Here is a 17,762-nt window from a genome sequence, read left to right as displayed (position 1 = left end):
GCCGACGGTGGCCTCTGCCACGAGCCCCACCTTGTTGTCGTCGTTGAGGGAGAGGTTGAAGAGGATGGAGAGGGCAGCGTCCTGGAGGAGGGGGTCTATGGCGCAGAGGAGCACGACGGAGGTCCAGTCGGACTCTGTGAGGAGCTGCTAGAAGTTGCTGTCGTATTTGAAGGGGTGGAGGAGAAGGGAGAGGGCGTCGAGCTTGGACGAGTGAGGGGAGTCGGGCGAGGCTAGCGTGGGGACCAACTGTTTGACCTTTTGCCTCTGAGATGCCACCGCGAGCGATTGGTGGGTGGCGGCTGCAGCCATTGTTGGGGTCGTGGGGAGGGTCTAGGAGAGGGGGATGTGGTGGGCTTGGGCGAAGTGGGAGATGAGGGAGCGGAGGGCGTAGTTGGGGATGAGGGACGGGCGGGCAAGAAGAGGGGTTTGGGTGATAGGGCACGTCCCGTGGTCGGTGTCGAGCCATCACATGATGGAGGAGCGATCGAATGTGTAGTCAGAGGAGAGGATGACGGGTTCATGTAAATGGGTTGGCCCGCCCGCCTAACCCATTTATTAAACGGGTCAAACGGGTTGGCAGGTTGGCATACCCCTAACACAAACCTGACCTGTTTAATAAACGGGTTAGGCGGGTCAACCCATTTACGACCCGAACCCGTTTAAGCCAAACCCTAACCCGGCTAAGAAGCAGGTTGGCGGGTCGGGTCAGATTTTGCCACCCCTACATGTCATAGATACAAGGTGATCACAACAAAGGCATCACATGTAGACACAACATTATTAAAAGGACCTCCTAGGGCAGGTTGGACCCTGAACAACCAGCTGGGTTGAACAAGCCCATGGGTGGGAGACATTCTTCATCTCCATTATTAAGGCTTGCTAAGTCACGGTGAACACGGGTGGATGTAGCCCGACCACTCAATGCTAGAAATCTAGAATTGGACTTCTGAATCACATTACGTTTCTAGGAGTTAATGTTGATGATAACCTTTAAGGTAACCCTAGAGCAAGAAGAAAGTGAAAGTGAAAAAGAAAAAAGAAAAAGATGGGTTTAAAAGACCATATAAGCTAAGATTTGAGGCATCGAAAATGATTGAGCCAGTGAGCTCGATGCAGGCCATTTAGGGGTTCGAACTCCGCAGGAACCGCGGTAGTCTCTTGCCGGAGGAACGGTGGTAGTCGGCTCGCCGGGGTCGGAAGAGAGGCCACTAGCGATAGCAAGAGGGTTCAGGAGAGAGGCAGTGAGAACGAGGGGAGAGGGAAAATCGTCAGGGTTCTTTTTTATGTTTTATTCCAAACGTCCCTGTTATGTATTTTCGTAACAAGACAGTTGAAACCGAAATTACGCTCAAATCAAGACGCAGAGGACGCGTTCCATGCATCTAGTGTATGTTTCATACACTGTCCCAACAGGCCGAAACTTCCGAAAACGGGCGAGAACGGCGTATCAAACAAACCCTTAAAAGTCTTGATGGGATTTGATTGACAATAATTGTTCATTAATCAATTTGTTATATTTTGTTGGTGAAGAGATCATGCATTTCAAAAGTGACTTTGTCGGTTGTGGGTCATCTTTGATTGAACCTGAAGTGATCCTTTGGGATCTTCAACCGTCAATTATATGAACACAAGACCGGCTAGATCGGCTATATCTCAGCTCGGCTTGGTTTTGGAGTCTATTTTTCCTTCTATTCAGAAATCATTTGGAATTTCACCAAACAAGTGTGCTAACTAAAGTCTCTTTGAGATTGAAATTCAGTTAAAATGTCGCATTTGGAGCGGTAGGTAGCACCATCTTTTGGTATCTTAGGGCAGGGAGTTATGGCTAGAATGACAGTTGAGGTTATGCCCATTGAGTTGGCCTAAAAAAGAGAAAAGCCACTTATTAACACTAAAAAAAACCCATAAAGAAACATATATCTAAGAAAAAAAAGGCATAAAAATGGCAATTATTAAAATTAGGTGGCTTTTACAAAGAAGAAAAAGAAGAAGAAGCATACAGATTAACCATATATAGTCACAAATCTCATTATCGGAGTTTTCTTAACAAAGGAAGAAAATCTTGCGATAAATTAAAAAACTTTTTTTTCACATTAAGATCTTAGAAAAAATACCAATATATTTTAATTTAAAATTTAATAAAATATATAAATATAAAAACATTAAAATACAAAATTAAGTAAAAAATATATATTTTTGTAAATATCATCATAATATTTCAATAAAAATGCAGTAGGTGTTTTTTTCTTTAAATATCATGTTTTTCTCAAAATTATATTGGTCTTTGAAAGAAAGGGTGACACAATATCCTATATGAGGTTTTATAAGATATGGGGTTCTTGTAAGAGAGTGCCTTTGATAGAGAAAGAAGCTTAGGCTTATTAGGATGTGAGTTTTGGATTTTGTGTTTTCTTTACAAGGTCTTTTGATCCTATGTTACCTTAAGGGGTGTTTGATTCTGCAGACAGCAGCGCCTGCGAGTCGCTATTGTTCGCTCTTCACATGCTCTATGCTATCCGCGACGTGCCCAATGCAAATGGTGGACACACAGGATGCCTAAAACATAGTGTCACACACTTCCACTGGGATACCTAAAAGGTGTTCCGTGTTGTTCCACCCCTCTCCCTGCGGCAATGGTGTTCTGGACACCTAGGAAGTGGAGCAGTGAGACGGTGTTCCACTCTTCTCATCAGCCATCACTAATGGAAATGAAGACTACTAGCTAGCTCATGGATGCAGACTTTAATGCATAAAATGACATGAATCATAATTACCTTATATCTCTTCTGTATTCACATGCTCTTTCATTTGTTCGTTGGAGTGCCAATTATATGATAAACTGCCAATATCAATAATATCAAGTACAAAATACATTTGGCATTTAGTTGATTCAACATGATTAGGCTAGGAACTGCCAAACTCTGGTTTTCTAAATTTAGCAGGCGAACTATGCATTGAGAAAATTGAAGATATATGTAGCCTTGGCAAGAGAAGAAAGTATAGTTGCCACTTAACATAAAAATCCTGAAATGATAACAACGATAATGTTTAGGAGAAAAATCAATTAATGATGGCAAATCTCTTTTTGTCCTCTTAGAAGGTATATAAGAGGTCAAGACCCTGACAAATAATATTATTTTTTATAAACAATTATATAAGCTAGATGAGTTGGCTTAAGGCATTAACTTGAAGGATTTCACAAGTTCGATACCTAGAATGTGTGTTCTGATAATTCTCCAGATTCAGTGAGTCCAGGTCTGCATAATCAGATCAGGATCAGCATATCAGTCTCACAGGTCAGAATATCAGCCTAAATTTGCGCAAGAACAAACTGAAAAATAACAACAGTAAAAAGAGATTGAAAGGTGACAAAGGAAACCACTAATATCAACTATACAACTCAATGAATATGAAGGGAAAGATCTCATGAAACGAGATATGTGCTACTCAAATCAGCAAGAAGATCAAATGCAAAATTGATCTCTAATCTCCTTTGGCTGTCAAGACAAACAATCCTTGTTTTTAAGAGAATTTTAAATTGATTTTTCTCTGGCTCTATGTGTTGTATGCATTTTTCTGTTCTCCTCATCGATAAGCGAGGCGTAGGTTCTATTGAAACCCAACCACGTAACTCTGTTCTATTCTTCTCTTATTTTTCATTTTTGCTTTATGGTATCAGAGCCCATAAGAAAGTGAAAGATCCGTTCACTTTCTTTGTTTCTTTCAGGAGCCACCTTCTTTTACATATGGACCATGATGCATGTCCCTATTCCTAACCCTCGACACTTGATTGCCGAATTTCGTTACCATGAAACTAAGTCAAATGAATTTCATTTTATGGAAAACTCAGATCATGTCGTTAGATGAAAGCCAGGATTTACAAGGCTTCTTGACCGGTGAGATGCCTATGCTTGCACCATTTATCTCTTACACTGCTATTGAAGCAAAACCAGAAAAAGTTAATAATCCACAATATGTTGCTTGACATCGATTGAATCACTTGCTGAAATGCTGGATAACAACAACATTAACTTGACATCGAATGAAGAACTCGTTTTAAAAATCGAAGGCAGAACTCATTTTTAGAAATTGAGAGGAAAACACCGATTGTTGCATTCCGGTGGGCCTAAGTTCAGGTTTTAGAATTTAATCACATATACTCACCATGGGTAGTTTACCCAATTTCTTAAATATTGCATTCATTTTCTTTTTTAATGTGCATTGGCTCAATGGCCGCTTTATGATACTTAGCATTAAGTGTCACATTTTTACGATACCTGCATGAGAATTCATATACACATATGTTTCAAGTATTTTAATCCTTCTATATATATTAAAAATTGAATTAAGACGTGCATCTATGCATAGCCATTTTGAACATAAATGATACATGAGCACTTGAGCCAAACTTAAAATTATGATGTGTGTGTTAACACAGTTAACTACGCATATTCGAGCTTTCTCTCATACATTTTTATGTTGCAATCAACATAATCAAAATCATGACATGAAAGTGTCTAAAATCACTTTAAAACTGATTTGTAAATACACGTGGTCGACTTTTAAAAACTGATTTTGAATCTCGTTCAAAACAACATTTAAATTTAAAAATTTCTCTCACACTACAAGAAAAACATTAATTAGTGATGTGAGTTTTATGAAAATAATTTTTAAAATAATATTTTATATAAAAACAATGTGAAAGCCAGACACCAAAAATATAAAAAGTGGCTCGCACGAGTGGTGGAGTCCGAGTCGATCTCAAGGAACGGAAAATACTCATATTCAAATACACAACTATGCTACTCTTTATTGCCAGACTTAGCGATGATCAAATTCCGTCGCTAGGGCGCTGCTATTTGGCGATAACTTAGCGACGGAATAGTTCTGTCGCTGATCCATCGTTAAGTTGCGGAGGATATGGCGACGAAATAAAATCCATCGCTAATCCATCGCAAAGTAGCGGTGGATTATCGATAAATTATTTTCTGTCGCTAAAATCATAAATAAATGATATTTTAGCGACGAATATCTTTCTCTCGCTAATCCGTCGCCAATTGATTTTCTTGTAGTGAAACAAAATGAGGCACGGGGGGCGACCCCCTGCCAAAGAAGATGCAAGGCAGGGGGTGCCACCCCTGCCGGAAAACAAGTAAGGTAGGGGGTGCCCCTCTGTCAGAAAACAAGCCAGGCAGAAGGGTGCCACCCCTCGCTGGAGAAATCAAGCAAAGCAGGGGGGAACCCTCTGCCAGAGAAACCGTAAGGCAGGGGGGGCACCCCCTGCTTGAAAACAAAATGAGGCACGGGGGGCGACCCCGTGCCAAAGAAAAAGCAAGGCAGGGGGTGCCACCCTGCCAAAAAAAAAGCCAGGCAGGGGGGTGCCACCCCCTGCTTGAGAAATCAAGCAAAGCAGGGGGGCACCCTCTGCCAGAGAAACAGTAAGGCAAGGAGGGCACCCCCTGCCGAAAAAAAAGAGGCAGGGGGGGGGGGGGGGGGGCGACCCCATGCCAAAGAAGAAGCAAGGCAGGGGGCCCACCCTTTGCCGAAAAACAATTAAAATAGAGGGGTCACCCCCTGCCAGAAAAAAGCGAGGCAGGGAGGGTGCCACCCCCTGCCAGAGAAATCAAACAACGCAGGGGGCCACCCCCCTACCAGAAAAAAAGTAAGGCAGAGGGCACCCCCCGCCAAAGAAGAAGCAAGGCAAGGGGGCCCACCCCCTGCTAGAAAACAAGTGAGGCAGGGGGTGCCACCCTCTGCCGGAGAAATCAAGCAACGCAGAGGGGCACCTCTTGCCGACGATCCCGAAAGAAAGGGGGAAAAGGCGATAGGGGGTCGCAGGGTTTACTTGGGAGACACCGGGAAAGACAACGACGATAGGGATGGCATGGGGGACCGTGATCGAGACATTGTTGGTGTGTCGACGATAGCGGCGGTGGCTCTGCTCGTAGGATTCTGTCAGCGGTGTCTGCTGAGAAGGGCGACAGAGGTTGGCGAAGGGGGAGTGTCGGGCGACGACCATGGGTCGGCGGCGGTCTGGGGAGCGACGGGCTAGAGAGACGAAACAGGTAAGAGAAAAAAGGGTTCTGATTAGGGATTTACGAGAAAATTAGTGATGGATTAGCGACGGTAAAATATCGTCGCTTATTTGGCGACAACATAGCGACGAAAAGGTTCTATCGCTGATCCATCTTTAAGTTGCGACGAATATTGTGACAAAAAGCATTCCATCGATTATCCGTCGCTAATGAGCGACGGATTAGTGACAGATTGGTTTTCGTCGCTAATTTCATAAAGGTTAGCGACAAATATCTTTCTCTCGCTAATCTGTCGTTAATTTATGATGGATTATTTCTATCACAAATTGCCGTCGCTAATTAGCATTTTCCTTGTAGTGTATGATCAACATTGAACCCTAGCAGATGCATTGAAAGAAGGCAGTTTGTTGGCACTATGCAATAACAACGATAGTTCCATTTCTGCATCAACCTGAGACATATTCACAACTAAATTATTCATTAGGAACAACTCATAGAACAGAACAATCAGAGTATTTAGCCAGTAAGTTGTCGCAAAATATGATGAATAGTTTGCAAGCCATCACATTGAAACAAAAGGTCCACCATGAGCATGAGTTTTGCATGTGCGCGCACACAGACAAGCACAATCTTAAAATGTTTACCAATAATAGATTAACTAAATTTTAACTGATTAAAATCCCTATAAAATTTGTGAAGATTGTAGTCTCAAATACTAGCTCAAGCTTATTGGGTCCGTCTAGCTAATAGGCTCAATCAATGCTAGGTACATGCCTTCTCACCCTAATACGGTAGAGTCAAGGCATATACCTAGTTCATGTAACCTCCATATAGAGGTATAGATCACTAAGTGCAATCGCTCAAAGGCAATCAAATGCAAATACCATGTTTGCATGTTTGTTTGGAATCCGTGGACCTAAAGATGTAATTATGAAATCTGCTCATCTTCTCAAATAATATCAATAATGGATTTGAAAGTTTTATTCTCAAACAAGCAGATAAGAAGTACCAAATTCAATGGATTTGTGGATTTCATACTTCCTTCCTCAACTACCATAGATGCCGAGATTCCAAACCGAGCCTAATGTCAAAAAGTAGGTGATAAGAATAGGTGGTTGTGCCGCGTGACCGGCTCCCACCTCATCTACCACCAACCACAACGAATAAAATGAGGGATAATCAAGTGCAATGTAGTTGCAGAATTTAGTGTGCTGCACCTGATCACCCCTCCTGTCAGCTGTGGGGCCAATCAATGATGGAGGGTGATGATCGGGTGCAAAAGCACGCTAAAAGTGTGCAATTACATGGCAGCTGATCCACCTCAAAAAGCTGTTCAACTGCATGTGCAGCTATTATTAAGTTCACCTAAATCTTTGACACCATAAAACACAAAGAAATACGGTCATTTCCCTTCTCCCTCAAGAATCCATGGTTTCTTCCGTCAGAGAGAAAGAGAAAGAGGAACAACATCGGGAGATGCAAGTAGCATTGGAGGACAAGACAACAGCCCTCGACGTTCCCCTCAGCTCCATAGGCTTTGAGGTGGATGTCGTCTCGCTGGAGAAGGTGAGCGGCCGCTTGAGGGTCACGGAAGCCTGTTGCCAGGTGAGTTCAATATTCACGATTTGATAGATAATGACTTCCTCTCTTCTCTTCTCTTCTTCTGTTCTAAATCTTCTAATGGTGATGGTGGTGGTGGTGGTGAAAGAGCAGCCTTTCAAGGTGATGCATGGGGGCATCTCGGCGCTCATAACGGAATCTTTGGCTAGCATTGGCGCCCACCTATCATGTGGGTTGCAAAGGGTGGCTGGCGTCCAGCTCAACATCAACCATCTGAAGTCTGCCAAGCTAGGCGACCTGGTCCAGGCTGAGGCCACGCCCCTCAGTAAAGGCAACCGACTTCAGGTAGGTGCCTTTCCCCGGAAGCATGCTGAACATGATCGTTTTTGCTCATGCTAACATCGTAACGTCTGTTTGCATTTTGGATGAATGCCACCTAGTTTTGTTGACTTTTTAACTTTTCAAAATACAAATAGGACGGCCACGATGTTGGCATGAGCAAAAAACGCTCATGTTAATACGCCGACGGGAGAGATTAAGTGATTTGTCAAATAATAGTGATCTGACATCCTCACCGTCCATTATGGTGTGATCAATGGTCATTAAGGATGACATCGTCAGACATTTTTTGTTAGGCCCCATACCTTCCGCAAGAAACCGTAGGATTGAAACAATGAATGGTGGAGATATCAGATCACTTTTTCGAAGTAAATTGACAAATCACCTGCTCGACGAAGTCTGGTGGAGTTTGCTCCCTCATTTGTTTACTGCATCTGTGCCTGTTTCTTTCTTTGTTTTTTTTTTTTTTTCTTTTTTAAATCTCGGTGCTAGGGATGGCCTTGTTTTTCCTCGGTCTATGAACATCCCTTGAAGGAGAAGGAGAGGGAGTGGGCGGGGAATGAGTACGGGGCAGGGCTGGGAAAATCGTAAGTCCATCCTTACACAAAGATAGATTTTAACCTTCATCTCCGCCTTCATTCCCGTTTCATGCTCTTCATCCCCAGTTCAAACTGAGCGAAGCCCTGTTGTCCCCCCCATCCACTGCCATCCCTGCTCCTTGCATATAGGGTGCAATCACATGGCACAAAATTTGGTGAAAAGATCAATGCAATATAATTGCACAAATGTTTGTGCATTTAAGTACCTGATCACCTTTCATCTTTGGAATATGGTTGTCGGTTGTGGGGCCCAAGGCCTAATGGAGGGCAATCAAGTGCTTAATGCACAAATTTTATGTCATGTGAATGCACCCAATTCGAACTCCAAAATTTGAGCAATAAGCATATGATATATCAGTCCTTGGGGCCCACAACTGACAGGCCTTAGCCCTAGGATGAAGGGAGATCAGGTGCTTAATGCACAAATATTTGTGCTATCACATTGCGCCTGATCTTTTCACCTCAAGCATTTAGTTACAGATGATGGATTAGGTACTGCACATAGCCCATGTGCGGCTGCATGTGACCACATTTTTGTGACAGCTTTTAATATGTGAGCTAACAGCTTATGTGGGGTGGGGTGGGGTGGGCTATCGGTTGCAAGGGAGGGGGAAGGGCTATCGGTTGCAACAGTACATGCATCATGTACAAAGTGATTGCACTTTATCCAATTTCTTGTTTGCAAGAAGGGATTGGTTGATAGGTCTGTCACCGACACTGCTGGCCAAGGGTGATGACATTATCCAAGAACCATTTAGGCTATGTTTGTGAGCCTTGAATTGAAGGTTGTGTTGTGGTTTCCCAAAGATCGACTCTGCCTTATAACTATGGGTGTCAAGGGGCTTGGTTTACCTGGATCCTACCCTAACCAAACCCTAAAAGGTTCGTGTTTGGGTATGGTGATAAAAAATAAAACTTGATTAAGACTCGGTTTCAGACTGAAGGTTCGATTATAATTTTTCCAGGTTCTGGTACGGTTCATGTATTTTTTATCAGGTCTGGATATGATTTTTCTTATAGTGAGGCAGGACGGGCCCCCGTTTTCCCTCTGTCTATAGTCATTCCTTAAAGGATTGGGGACGGGGCGAGAAAAGGCAGGGATTGAGACGGGGGATGGGATGGGGTGGAACGGGGAGCATAAGTCCATCCCTGTTAAGGGATAGATTTTAACCTTCATCCTCGCCTCCATCCCCATTTCATGCCCTTTATCCCCTGTCCAAACGGGGCGAGGCGAGGCGGGGTCCGTTGTCCCCCGGTACTCCACTGCCATCCCTAGAAAAGCAACTAAAGTTTGAGCATTAATAAAAAAACACAACTAAGTTTTGGAAAATTTAAAAACACATCAAATAAAATATCGTGGTTAACTAGAAAGGCCCAGGAGTTTCTAGTTTGTTGTTAAATGTGATGTAGAATTACTATTTTAACTTCAATGAGAAAAGAAGTGACACACCTTATTTGTACTCAAAACCATCTCTAGTTGGTAATTGCCACCTCATAAGAGTGGTCGTTGCCAATTCTAGGAATTTCGGGCCTCTACTTTTCTAACTCCATAAATTCTCTCCAACTCCCAGATCACAAACAGAGCCTAAAAGGTAGTGCCTTTGCTTGTTTTTTCGAAAACCATTTGAGGGTCTATTCTGAAGTTGGCATGTCTTTGATTATGAAGGTGTGGATGGTGCAACTATGGAAAATGGACCCGTTGACACTGGATAGAAGTGTGCTCATCTCTTCATCAACGGTTACCCTCTTGACCAACCTACCTGTACCAGAAAATGCACTTGATGCTGCTTCTACTTTGAAGAAGTACGCTAGATTGTAGCTGTGTGTGTGTGTGCACGTGAACACGTACGCACTTAGGCTGCCAACAGCAAAATAAGAGAGGGTTTTCTGGTTTTCTCTGCCACAATTTAGGGTATTCTGTAATCAGATAATATGTTCTGTGTCACTGGCGGAGCCAGGGGTGGGCATGGGTGGGCGGTCGCCCACCCCAGAATTAGAAACCAGACTTTTTTTTTCTGACTATGTTAAAGAAAGAATATGCGACGTCCATGTGTGTTTTCTTATGACGAAGGTAGTGCTAATCTTTTCCCTTAATTTTTTTCACCTTATTGAATTGTGTAAAAACCGCAGAAGAGAAGAGAAGAGACAGGTTATTAGTTTGTGAGAGTTGGAGTTCTCTCTTTGAGAATATTCAACGAAGATCTGTGTGCTTTTCCTCCAGCTTCTTCTTTTGTCGTTTGTTCTTTGTGAAACCGTGTAACCTACGTTTATGGGGAACCTGGCTCCACTCATCCTTATATCATCCTCTGTGGTCATAACTCCCTTTGGGATCTCATTGGTACTAAGTCGTTTTGATCAATATGGCCCTATCGATGGGTTTAGCACGGTTGATTTAATAGAAATCAATCTTTTAATAGTGTTCTTTAACAAAAAAAAACATGATTTTCAATTTATTTTGACAGTGTTCTTTAACAAAAAAAAACTATGTTTTTTTTTATTAATGGTTATTGATTTTTGAATCAGCAAAAAGTCCTCCACATGAGTCGGATTCTGTCTATTCAAATGCCGATCTTCACTAAATGGATGATGCAGATCACATACACAGGGTCCAATTTGATGAAAACAACTTGCATCCATGAGATCCGAATGACAGGAATGGTGATATGGATGACTGGAACTTAAATGTGGTTATGGGTGCCATGCAAAACACTATGCTTGCTTCACTAAACGAAGGAAAAGAGAGATTGAAAGTGTGTTGTTATAGCCTAGCCAAGGGCAGGCCGATACCATGAAGGCCCTCAGAATGATGAAACCAGATGGTACCATCAACTTGATGGCCATCGCCTTCTCCGGCCAGGGAGGCCGCTTCTAGAAGAGCATGTCAGATCTACCATGCACAACCAAAATTTCTTCTGACGATGGATGGGCAAAAAATTTCTGGCTCCGCCACTGGTCCGAATAAATGGATCATCCTTCAAGACCATAGTATTGTCCCCAAAACCCGAAGTCTGCCCACCCAACGAAAAACTTCCTGTTCTGTGTGCATATATTGAGAAATTAATAATGTATATTGGAGCCCAGTGCGAATTACTTAAGAAAAAAATGGAAATTAAAATTGTAGCATTTATCAGAAATGAGATAACAGTGAAGAAAAAAGCTGGTAAAAAGAGGAGAGAAAATCCCGTGTAATACAAAGTTTAGGAAAAAGGGTATATCTAGAACGCATCTACTTTTTTACACCCTTGAATGTATTTCTCAACACGAAACGGCCTAGCTTTAACAACTTGGAAAATTGATCACTGGTGCAAATATGCTGTCTTTTCTCTTATTTGAGCAAGGGAGAAATTCTGGTAATGGGATGTTTATTAGATATGATCTTGTAACTTGGACACAGCTAAGCTTGAGCCGGGCTAGGGTCATGCCACTTGTTTGGGCTGGGGGGTTAGTCATGGCCCCTATAATTGGGTCAAGTTCTAGAGCCAGTTTTTTTTTTTTTTGGATGAAAAGTTCTAGAGCCAGTTCTTGTTCAGATTATATCCAATTGTATTTAATTTCACGTTGGCTGCAGGGTTTTTTTTCTCCTAAGATCTTCATCTCTAATGAAAGAAAGGGCAAACTTGAAAGAGGCACTTATACCCACCCGAGGGCAGATCAAGTGCAATCATATAGCACACTTTGAGTTCACCTGATCATTCACCTTCTTTGGCTGACAGCCTCTCAGTTATGGGACCCAACAGCAGATGAGGGCAGACAGGTGCAGCGGCACAATCAAAGTCTGCCGTCCTTCCCCCTCCCCGCTAAAACAAAAAAAAAAGGCTCTGCTCTTTAATTAGCATTGAATATTTGTCACTGAAATGGCAAGTCCTGAGTATACCAACTTCAGGATTTGGGATCCTTGGTGTTTTCTGACACCTACCATTACTTAGAGCTTGTAATTGGCAACCAGCTTGGCTCAAAAGGGTCAGGAAGTGTTACGAAAGTTACAAACGAAATGAAGCAAACCACAAGATAAAGAAAAGAATAAACACTATTTACGTGGTCAAGGAAGAGCAAAAATCCATTAGAAAGATACAAAGCTCATAAAACCCTATCAGGTATAAAAAAGAAAAATTAAAAACTGGACGGATCCATGTCGTTGCCCCTGCAACCCAAAAAATGTTTGTGGTGGGCTCAGGTCTCCGGCCTAACAGCACCATCCCTCCACTACCGCCACACACCCCATTGAAAATTTTCATTATATGATCGCCAAAATATTTTTGGATTGGGTCATGGATCGGAGCAGGTGCAGAATTCAAGACACCCTAAACAAGAAAAGATACGAGAAGGATATATTTAGATTTGAGAGATGAGAAGGATTCGGAGCTGCCAAACCCCATCTCGTCTTCAGGAATTTGTTATATCCATGCAACCCCGACCCAGTAGTGGTTGGTTTTGGGGGCTTCGGAATTGGTTATCACCAACACCAACCAAATATAGCTCCAAAATAACGTCTAAATGCAGCATTGTCAAGGTCTCATTAGATGAGACTATTAAGAAGGTTTACCAATATATATAAACATCCACCTACATTTTTAAATAAAAGAAAAAGACTGAGCTAGAACAGGTATGTACTTCTAAACATAGAAGAGCAACAATTTGCAGCCTCTGTCAACGTATAATAAAGCTGAAATTATCTTAGTTTGCCTTCCTGCTTGGCTCTGGTTGCAACACACTATCTTGTAGAATTAGATTGAATTCATATATTTTCCATCACACCCAGGTCCCTAATTAATGATTAGCTCCATTATTGTAATCTCTAAAAAGATTGGAGAGTACTCTGGTGGAACGTACCGTTTTGCTCCCCCAGGTGGATCCCTAAATTAAAAAAAGAAAAAGGGTTTAATATAGAAAAAAAAAGTTTGCATTTTTTTTAAAGTTGATCATGGACTAGCTACACCAGAAGCTCAAATTCTTAGATGTGGAGCTTTTATGTTGCAAGTAGTCATACCTCATATTCGAGAGGTTGATGAACACTCAAAAAATACAAAAAACACAACAAATATGATATTTATTAAATAAACCTTTATAGTTTTTTAATAAAAATAAATATAATAAAAAGTGTAAGAAAACTAAATCTCACTTTGAGTTTTGGTAGCCCTTTTTATCACGATGACGAGCATGGTAAAACTTGAATTACAATACTTCATCTAAGTGCGGGCACTAAGAGGCTACGTGAGACAAAAGATCTAGACCTAGACTGGGCTCGCATTGACTCAGTTGAGTTGGACTCGCGTGGGTAGAGCTTGGGTGCATGCTAGACTTTAGAAAGTTAGTTTGGACGGTAGGTACCGCAGAGTTTCTTTAGATGCTTAACTAATTAGGAAGAGGGGGGTCATTATTTAAATAATTTTTAAGACAAGTATGGATTATAATCTTATGAATCTGAAATTGTATATATTGTTTAATTTCACATGGAGCAATGTTTGCTAGGTACGTTCCAAACCTCTTAGAAACAAAACCAGTTTTATTTTTATTTTGTTACTTTTTTTTTGTTAATCTAACCCTATAGATATGACCTACATGTTTGTTTTGATTGAAACTAACCTTTCGATCATATTTTTCTAACTTGTATGTTAGATATTTTAGGAGTTAAAAATTTAACAACCTCCAGTATACCAAATTTTCAACCTTAAATAATTATAACTTTACACTGCAAAAGTAAAATCTAATCATCGATTATTACGATTCTGACAATTCTAAACACATCTATTTAAGTCAAAAATTGGTCAAAACTACCTCTCTATAAGTTTCAACTAGGTATTTCAAACCCACGAGGTTAGCCAATAATTTCCCGACCATGTCATGGTAAGAAAACAACTAAAGAGGATGCCTGAAGTTTGGCATATTTGAACGATGAGAGAGAGAGAGAGACACGAAAGTAATTCAACATTACCATTCATGAAGATCAACAAACTGTTGAACCCATGAACTGAACAAGAGCAAAAGCTAAAAACAAATAAAGAAAGCACAAGAGAAAAGAACATCAGACAGATAAAATGGGCTCACGCCGAAGCCGCTTGCCCAGATTGCGGCAAAGGAAGAGAGGATTGTGTACTGGCTGTTTGGCTTTAGAGAACAAGTGAACATAGGGTACCGGCTGCTTGATTCAGAATCACATGTGACGGTCTCGTGATTTTTGAATGTCAAGCAAATTAGAAAGTGACTATAATTTGTAAAGGCAAATAAGATTCACTTTCTCACAGCTTACCGTTTTATGTTTGACCGCTTATACAAATGAGATTCACTTTCTCATTCAAATGAGAAAGTGATTCTCATGTGATGGAACCAAAGCCCATAATAAGAATTAAGTTCCTGCATTTGTCTCTTATCAGATGATTAATTATTATTTCCTCTTTTGTTTTTGGTTTTAATTAATCATTAGTGAAACGTTTAGGCATGCAAATTTTGTACCATCTGCCTTTTCTTTTGTACCACAAACAACGAAAAGTACTGTTTGCCCTTTCACTTTTGGAATCTTGCATACCTACCCCTTCTATGGTTTGAAAAAAAAACGAAAAGAAATAAAGAAAAAAAAAGGATTGTTTAATTAGGCAGGTATCCAAGGAAAAATATTTGCTGTTAAAGAAAGTAAGAAACTAATGAGCTAGAAATCACAAGTGAAACACATACAATGTTCACCATGGATTTTTTTTTTTGCTAAGGATCAAGCTTTGGATCATGCAATTCTAATATAAAAATGTGCTTTTTGAAATTATAAAATTTTGATACATTGTGAACCATTTATTTTTTAAACCCTTTAAAAACCTAATTACATTTCATAATCACATTATTCAAAACAAGTTTCTTACTAAACAAACCATGCAGATCACATCAGTAACATTTGTTCTACAAATAAAATAAAAAAAATTGAAGAAAAGAGTGATTTACCTTCATTAGTAGCCAATATTTACTCATATCTAATCACGTATTGACAGATTTGACACTTTGCATGGACAGAACTGTCGCCTTCCACGATACTTAGAGAATAACGTGTGTGTTCCTTCGGTGATATTGAATATGACTTGTCCTCTTCTTAATGACTTGAAAAAATTAAAATTTGGCAAGGTTCAGTGGAATTCAATCCAATATGATAGCAACGAAACGCGGCATGCCTATAGCCTAGGCTAGCAGGTGCACTAAGTCATAGACCAAGGTTTTCGTACAAAACTTATCCAACTAATAACTTTCTTTGGCTTCCATGATGGACCTACAGTTCTTTTAAAAGCATATTTGATGTCTATCCTTATATTTAAATAATCTAATGCAAAAGAAATTAACATTTAAAGCATGGACCTTTTTAGCTTGGCTTTAAAGTTTAAACGATCGCATTATGATGGAGAAACGTTAATTGTTTCTTTAACCAAACAACACCTCGAGAGTAGGGGGTGTCTAACGGGTAGGGTTTATCCGGATCCGTCCCGGAACAAACCCTATAGGGTCCGGGTATGGTGACAAATAACAAGACCTGATTAAGGTCTGGGTCGGGATCTGAAGGTCCGATTAATACATTGATCCAGGTATAGTTTGTAAAATTCTATAACAAACCTGGGCCCAACTCGATTAAGACCTACAAATTTTCAATGTAAAAATGATAAAAAATATTATTTTACCGGGTATGGTCCAGGTCTTGTTTATGTTGTTCTTATCGGGTCCAGGTATGGTTTCTCTTATAGTAGACAGGATTAGACCCAGGTTCAGACTCGATACCATACCAGAAAATCTGGTCCAAATCTGATTCCACCTGATCGAACCAAACCCGACCCGTTGACACTCTTACTTGAGAGAGTCGAAATATTTGCCTATGCCCGTAGGTAGGGAATATTTGCTGGTATTACTATATAAGTTAATTAGACCCCTTTGTAACCAAACCCTGATTCTACTATATCCAATCTGGGTTGGGATCCGACCGTTGACACCCCTAGGCTCAGACTCTACCGATGTATATGGTATAAGTTTAAGTCAGATATCCGACTGACCTTAACCTGTTAAGTCGGGTTTGGTAAAAACATTTAAATTCAATTGAAAATTCACATATTTCAAACAGTTGACACTAAAGAGGTTTGAACTTGGGACATAAGGTAAAAAATGTACCTCTAACTAGCTTATATAACCACATGCCCATTCACACATTTGTAAATAATCCTGCGCATTGTTTTTTAATATATAGTAATGTCAGGGTAGCCTGAAACCTTGTATTGGATATTTCCTGGTCAGGCATTCAGCCCTTGTACCATGTGAGTTTCACTTGCAACTTTAAATTTTATTTAGGAAAATAGGGCATGAGGACACAATTTTTTTAACTATTTAATTAAAAATGATTTTTTATTATTTAATATTAAAAAACATTTTTATTGAAATAATATGAAAACATATTAAAAATATTAAAATAATAGCAATACATGTCAATGTTTGTATGTCTACGCATGTCCACTATGAACACGCAGCCAAAATGCCTTGTCTAGCTTCTATGGCATGACTGGACCAAATTCATAGGAGTTTCGAAGGTCAGACTAAGATTGAACCCAGTAGCTAGCCTGGGTTTAGCATCTATTCAACCTACATGTTTGATTGCGCATCCCCAATGTCGTGCGGGGGTGCGGCGGATCCATGAGACATATCACAACAAAATTGTGGATGTGGTGGCATCCCAAGAACAGTGAAACACTTTTTCACCCGGAATGGATGGGTCAAGGGCGGATCCCATGGGGGGCGAGGAGGGGCTCGTACCCCTCCTAAGGTTTTAAAATTTTCAACCTAGGAGATCAATCCAAAATAAAAATGAAAAAAATAAAATAAATATTTCATTATAACTAATTTAAGCAAAACAAACTAAAAAAAATTAAAACTTAAAAAAAAATTAAAGTGAAAATAAATTTACAGCACAAATCACCGAAAAAAAGTACTTGCAACTAATTCAAAAAACAAACATAATTAAACATATAACTAAATTTCACATACAATTTCCCATATTTAACAAAATAGAAAATTTCAACAAAAAAATAGTAACATGTCCTGCATTTAACTATAGCAAATCGGCATAAAAAAGGTGCATTACTCCTAATTTGATCAAAGACAAACAAACTCCAAACAAAAGTCAAACCAAGATTAAAAATTTCTTACTACACCAATTGCTAGGTTTTGGGGATTTAGATCAAATCTAGGGTTTATTGGAAATGTGATGCGTTGTTGA

At 40.3% G+C, this 17,762-nt stretch overlaps 1 protein-coding gene across 1 annotated transcript; it reads left to right on the top strand.

The window, feature by feature from the left end:
- The first annotated feature begins 7,507 nt into the window (after nucleotides 1–7,507).
- Nucleotides 7,508–10,669, top strand: DHNAT1 (Thioesterase superfamily protein). The gene is made up of 3 exons (XM_090004146.1): nucleotides 7,508–7,640; nucleotides 7,749–7,940; nucleotides 10,200–10,669. Exons 1-3 carry the CDS (start codon nucleotides 7,512–7,514, stop codon nucleotides 10,350–10,352), a joined length of 474 nt encoding a protein of 157 aa, XP_089860272.1. The 5' UTR covers nucleotides 7,508–7,511; the 3' UTR covers nucleotides 10,353–10,669.
- The last annotated feature ends 7,093 nt before the right edge of the window (nucleotides 10,670–17,762 follow it).

This window comes from Nuphar pumila, chromosome 4, assembly GCF_984573655.1.
Source record: "Nuphar pumila chromosome 4, dmNupPumi1.hap1.1, whole genome shotgun sequence".
NCBI lineage: Eukaryota > Viridiplantae > Streptophyta > Magnoliopsida > Nymphaeales > Nymphaeaceae > Nuphar > Nuphar pumila.
This window is presented reverse-complemented; position numbering and strand designations above follow the sequence as displayed.

What these genes read in the sequence shown, in the direction of transcription:
- DHNAT1 (XM_090004146.1), top strand. Translation starts at nt 7,512, where the DNA reads ATGCAAGTAGCATTGGAGGACAAGACAACAGCCCTCGACGTTCCCCTC. An exon ending in TCACGGAAGCCTGTTGCCAG is followed by an intron (nt 7,641 to 7,748) that starts GTGAGTTCAATA and finishes GTGAAAGAGCAG; the next exon opens with CCTTTCAAGGTGATGCATGG. An exon ending in GTAAAGGCAACCGACTTCAG is followed by an intron (nt 7,941 to 10,199) that starts GTAGGTGCCTTT and finishes TTGATTATGAAG; the next exon opens with GTGTGGATGGTGCAACTATG.